The following is a 6,442-nucleotide window of genomic DNA, read 5'->3' as shown; positions in this document are numbered from 1 at the left end:
CTATTGGGTATAATGGTGAATAATTTCACCATTAGTGTCATTATTCAGCAAATATCTAATGCATCATCAGTGCTAGTTCTTGACTGCTCCAGTAAATAAGACTAACCTTATAGTAGCAGATACTTGAAGCCAATGTGATGGCAGCTTGGTTTGAAGTGAACCCATATAATCACACAGTTTTGCATTAAATTACTCCATTTTCAAATGAAAAAGAAAAATATAAATGGAACAGGTAAGGAAACTTGGCACAAATCATTCAAGGACATAAAACACACAAAGGCCAGGATTTGAAACATTTGAGCTACATGTTTCATCTGGTTAAGCTTTCTGACTCCACTTCTTTCAGACTGAAGCCAGACATGAAGTGTTTTTTTTTTTTCTTTCAACACAACATGGAGCAGCAGATGTTCATATTAAAAACACAAACTATTACATCTTTGAGGCATCCTCAGATGAAAAACTGCAGTTTTTTCAGACTAATAACAATTACCACTGATTTTGGAACATAAACAATATGCGGTCTTCTACATCGATGCCAGATATGTTAACACACATGTTGCTGTAATATCTTAATGGTTCACTATGTATCTGATTGGTTCGTTTTAGTGCAGTTTCAGCATGTATTCTCACTAACATAAACTTCTTTTTTTAGATAAACTGATCCGTTTTTCCTTTTATTCAGTCATACATGCACACCCATATAAATCCACCCAGAAATGATCACCAAACATTTCACATTAAAAGTTAATCCTCTTTGTTGGCTGCTGTTGTCGCTGTGTGGTGGTTCAGCCATCAGACAGGTAAGTTTTCCTTCATGATGAAAACAGGGACAGTTTAAAAATGGGTTGCGTGTCACTACACCATAAAAACAAACTTTTCTTTGCCAGGTTGGAAAATTGATTTAAATGTACGCTTATGTGTAGAAACACAGTCAATCACACACCACAACAAATGCAATAGGCAGCCTAAATCTTTACATTCAGACATTTTTGTCCATCTGACAGGAGAAACATCAAAACAGCCATTTTCACACTTGAAACATTTCTATGGAAGAGGGGGAATATTTAATGTTTACATTTCAGCTTTTATTTTGCATACAACATTCACACTTTCTGCTGAAAATGCAAATAAGTTGGCCAATAAGGCTTCTTGTTTGCTTAAAATACACTCACTGAAAAAGTCAAACCCAAACCAGTAAGAGTCCAACTCGGACATATGATTTGGTTCAGATAATTTGATTTCCACAGAGCTGGTGTGTCTAGAACAGATGCAACACATTGGCTGAAATCAGATACCCTATCAGAACAATGGCTGTAGGTCAGAAGACACACAAAGACACTTTAGATGTCTTGTTTTTTGCACCAAAAAAAACATAGGAAAAAGGTTAAAACCAGGACTGTCTTCAGGTTAAATCGCTGGCCACTTTATTACACCTTTCTAGTGTTGGTCTGCCTTCAGAATTATTCTAATTCTGTTAAAGATTCAATAAGCTTTTGACATTCTTTAGATATTTTGTTCTTTTTGAGATGATGGCATCATTCATTTTCTGCAGTTTTCTTGTTTATGCTTCATGAGAGTTTTGATTTTCGCCACAATCCAAATATGTTCTGCTCAATTTCCATCAGGTGACTGATGGACGTAATCATCAGAGCATCAATGGACAGTAGTCATAAAGTGGTGGACAGGACCAACGATATTATTCAGAGAAGCTTCACAGTTTAAATGATGCTCAGTTGGTACCAAGTGATCCAGATTGAACCAATAAAATATCCAATACATCATTATTTGGTTGTCCTCAGTCTAGACCAATACAAGCCAGAACAATCCACATTTTCATGTTTATGCCAAGTTTAGACCTTCTCCAATAAATCAAGACTTGTTGGAAAAGGTGACATTCATCCAACCTGTTGTTCAATTTTATTGTATTGAAGCTTCAGTTTCCTGTTATCTAAAAGTAGTCACACTGTGAAATTGGTTCATATTTAAAGTTATCAAGCAAGTTGTCTTCAATATTTCTAGATGCATGGAGTTCCTGCCATGCATTTAGCTAATTCATGTTTGTGGTAACAAGTTATGAAACTGAAGAAGTTCCTAATAAAGTGGCCAGTAGATTATTGCGTCCGTTTCCATTATCACACCGATCTACAGATGAACTTTAAAAAGAGTTCTTGCACAATTTCATATCTGAAAAATACCTTATCAACTGAAACTCAAGAAATAAGTTTTGTTTTTAAAAATATATATTTTAACTGAAGAAATAACTCTTCACCTTAGAAATGGTTATTTTATATGCCATCTAGTTAACTCAACACAGAAAAGTCTAGTTAACAAAGTGTTTCTCTTCCTCTCAAAGGGATTACCCCAAATCGCTAAGCCAGTGCTTGCAGGAGCGTGGCCTGTCAGTGGAAATGCTGTACCTTCAAGCGGAATCGGGCCTGACCCGGGCCCTGCAGGACGTCCGAGCAGACGGCTCCCCGTTATGTATACTGGTGGAGCAGAAAAACGTAGCTCTGTCCTCCTGCACTGTTATCATATTCTCAGAGTCCCTCAAAAGTAAGTCCGTACCCCTCGTAATCCTTCAAGCCCTCCCCAGAACATGTACGTTACAACCCTCAGTTCTTTAAAACTCTTTCCACTTAAACAAAAAAACTGCCTTTTGCTCTTGACACATTAACATAAAAGTTTCATAAAGCTTTCTTATTCTGCTCATCTTTTAAACAGGTACTAAAATTGAGTTCTGTTGAAGCAAATACACACCATGAGCACTAAACTTTTAAGGAAATAGCCTCTGAAATAAACACCATAACAAAACACCAAATGCAAACTCTGACGCTTAGAAAAAACTAAACTTATATCATGATTGTAAAGATGGGTCGTTTGTTCTTTTTGGCTTGAGCTGACAGTAGTTGACTTGGTTAAAACCTTCACGTTTTGAAAGGAATTAACGGCTAATCATAACCCTGACCTTTTATGCCGTTGTCCTGTTTCAGTATGACCTGTGGAAAGACTTAGGTGGCCAGATTGGAAGTTGAATAAGAAAAGTAATCAGAGTTGAGGTTGGGGTCCACAAGGCAGTACTGCTGACTCTGACTGCCAGTTTCACTTTTGTAAAAACTGTAGTTGGGATTTTAAACATTGCCTTGGCTGACTTTACTGGTTGACTTGTGAAGGGCGAGATGGTCTAATTAAGTAGTCAGTTGCGACAACAAGTAAATGACGATGACAGACCAGTTGTCAACTTTCCATAAAAATATATACTATAGTCCATCCAGTTGAGAAGCATTCTGTAAGTCGATCACCATCTTTGCTTTGTGAAATTGAGATTGCATTATTTGCATTTTATAAAACAAAGATGCATCACCAATCCTCACTAGGGAACAATCATTTTTAAAAAGTAGTTTGAATTTTAACTTGTGCATATTGTGATGACAATCTTCTTGGAAATCAACCTACGTTTCCATCCTCACAATGCACTACATCTAATGGTAGGATCAAAATTTGCATTGCCACAATCACAAAGACCAGCTTGGATGCAATACTTGGTCAGCTATAAAATATGCACATCCAACTATATTTGGAATATTTATATTCACATTCAAATTTACATCAAATTTCAGTAATAACCAAAGTAATCAACTTTGTGTCATTACCCATGTGGTTCTTACAGGAAAATCAGTTTCAAACACTTGAAAGAAACAATGTCTGTAAAGTAATAAACTGTAGAAAGCAAAGTGGTCAAATTTATCCCATTACACGTTGCCAACAACGTGCAATTCACTCCAACGTAACAGTCTATGTTAACATTCACTGCACAAGACTCCACTCATGAAAATAAAGTTTAAAGTTCACAGCAGAATATTTGGAGAAGTTGGTGAAATACTGGTATAGTCTGAGATTAGACCAAAACTGAACTCACTAGAAGTCATTATAAACATTGTAGAAAGACTGGTTCTGCACATCACTCCTCCCAAAAACATTCTGGCACACTTCATATTCCTGAAGAAACGGAGAGAAATGCATTAAAAAACTCTTGGCAAGAGCCTGAAAATGAATTTCCAAGCAAGACGAAGGGGCCAAACACACAGCAATGGACATTTTTCATTAGTTTCAGAAAAAGAACTAACTAGAATGACCAAGTCCATCTCCTGACTTTTATCCAGTTGAAACTCTAAGGAAAGCTCTAAAGATCAGAGAGTGAAATCAGAGAAATTACCTGACATTTTATGACAAACATTTACTGTATATTTTATAGATTTTGTTGAGAGCCTGTCAGAAAAAGTTTGGTTTAACCAACAGAACAAATGACCCAATTAACTGAAACACAACTCAAGTTGGAGGGGAAACTCCTTATTTTCATCGAGTTTTCACATTTGATGCCATTTACAAAATCTAAACCTGACTTTCATTTACGTGCTTCATGCACCACAAATCTGCATACAAATGGAAAACTGTCATAAAATAACAATTTAGGTAAGATGAGAAGCCAAATAAATTCAACCTAAACTTGCCACAAAATAAGGATTTTTGTTTTTTTTCCCTTTTGTAATGAAAAAAATGGCTATAAATCTAGGAAATTTCAAGTGCTGCCACAATTGTAAGGAAAACACATTTGTTATCTGTCACACAGTAACGGTCTTGTTGGAGCTACATTTAATTTTCTTTTGAAATAAATGAAGCAGTATTGAATTAAATCTGAATTTCCCAGTTTTACATGGGTGCAACACAAGCTGCTGCTTAACCCACACATGAATTTTCCTTACCACCATTTAGGGGAAATCGATAATTTAATCCAAAGAAAACATTATTATACAAAAAAGATGAAAAACAAAGAGAATAAACACAAGTTTTGTCATTTACACAAAAGATGCTTTTTATTGTTTATTGTTCCTTACTCTTAAAAAAAGAGACTTTTGTCTCCAAATTTCACTGGTTAAATTATCAGCAGCCACATAAGCAATACAAATGCACAATGCACAACATTTCAGGTGATTTTTGATGAGTAGACAGTCCAACTAATTCACCAAAATTGAGTGAATAAATGAGTTATTTGCCCTTTACAGCATAAGACTAAACTGTTAAATGCACAGTTGAAAATCAAATATAAAATTGTTGAATCATGAACAAAGCAAAACTTCAACAGAAAGAAGCTTGTAAGGAAATTTTATTGCGATTGCATAAGCTCCACACTGCGACCCATTATCTCCTTAAACCTCAGCGTTTTAAACGCAAAATTTGCTGAACAAATATTAAAAAATAAAATCCACCTGATTATGATGGAAAAGAACAATTAAAAACCTTTTCTTCACTCTAAGTTGAATTTTCTTCCAGCTCGGTTTTAACACTCCCGTTTTCCTCCCAGTCCACCGTAACATGCCTAAAGACCAGGCTCTGGACTTTGTCCAAGCCGAGTACAGTCGTGGACTCCACAAGGAGAGTTCACCAAGGGATCCTGCAGACATCGCAGCGCAGGCATCGCAGCTGCTGGACGACTTTCTGGATCGAGAAAAAATTGCACGGCACACAGTTCCCTCCGAAATCCGACATCTCCTCTCGCTGCTAGCCGATGGGGTGCATCTGTATTTGGAGGAGCTGGAATCCATCTCGGAGTACGTCGCTTCCCGACAGGACCATTTGCAAGGTGAGACACTGGTGACTGATTGGGGCTCATACAGTCTGAACAAATGGCTGCAGTTTACGGTTTCTTTCTTTTTCAGCTCTGGCCTTAGGTGATGAGGATGATAAAGGGAACATGATACCCCCAGGATTGGGGAAACCCCCTCCTCTGCTTCCTACTCCACCCGGCCCACCGCCTCAGTCTGCCTCAGTAGGATCTCTTGGGGACCACTCTCCACCTGTTTCTGTAGGTCTGCTGCCGACACCAGGTCAGGACTGCAAGCAGCTACATCCTATTTTACTAAATCTACAAGCAGTTACCAATGGGCATGGGCTGGTTTCAAAGTATACTGTGGTTTGAAAAAGTTAGTTTCAAAACCATGAAAATATTCTGTTCTGTTCCTGTGGTATAGAAACGTTGAAGCGTGATGTCACACATGCAAGATCTCGCCCCCCAGCTCCCTACTGGAGGGCAAAAAACGATGACAACCATTGGCTTTAGTTGTCAGGTTGTCGACATAAGTTTTAAATGTACTCGTAATATATGAAAGAAAAACGGACACACTGTTTTGCTATTAAATTTCAATAGCCGTCATAGAGTGAGAAAAAGAGTTCAACTTTTTTTCGGCATTATTTTTCCCTTTGCTGTAGTGCACTGAACTGAATTAATGCCTACACCTCCAGGTTTCATTTTGTTAATTGTTCTAATGCAGCAGCTCAGCTACAGACGGCAAGTAGAATAGGTTTTTTTTAGGTTTTTTAGTTTTTGTTTTTTTTTTAAGGTTTTTTTAGGTTTTTTAGGTTTTTTGCCGTCCTGTGTTGTGTGCAT

General features: G+C 37.3%; 1 protein-coding gene across 1 annotated transcript in view; it reads left to right on the top strand.

Annotated features, from left to right (window-relative positions):
- LOC106964371 (nuclear receptor coactivator 5) overlaps positions 1 to 6,305 on the top strand; it is a 17,344-nt gene extending 11,039 nt beyond the window's left edge. Inside the window, exons 5-7 of the mRNA XM_015059879.1 lie at positions 2,354 to 2,553; positions 5,360 to 5,638; positions 5,715 to 6,305. Of these exons, the coding sequence (XP_014915365.1) occupies positions 2,354 to 2,553; positions 5,360 to 5,638; positions 5,715 to 5,974 (739 nt within the window). The 3' untranslated portion in view covers positions 5,975 to 6,305. The remainder of the gene's footprint in view (positions 1 to 2,353; positions 2,554 to 5,359; positions 5,639 to 5,714) is intronic.
- Positions 6,306 to 6,442: the final 137 nt, after the last annotated feature.

The sequence above is a fragment of the Poecilia latipinna genome, unplaced genomic scaffold (genome assembly GCF_001443285.1).
Source record: "Poecilia latipinna isolate Pla-1442-1.1 unplaced genomic scaffold, P_latipinna-1.0 Scaffold1665, whole genome shotgun sequence".
Taxonomy (NCBI): Eukaryota; Metazoa; Chordata; class Actinopteri; order Cyprinodontiformes; family Poeciliidae; genus Poecilia; species Poecilia latipinna.
Note: the sequence above shows the minus strand (reverse complement) of the source record. Positions and strands in the feature narration are given on the sequence as shown.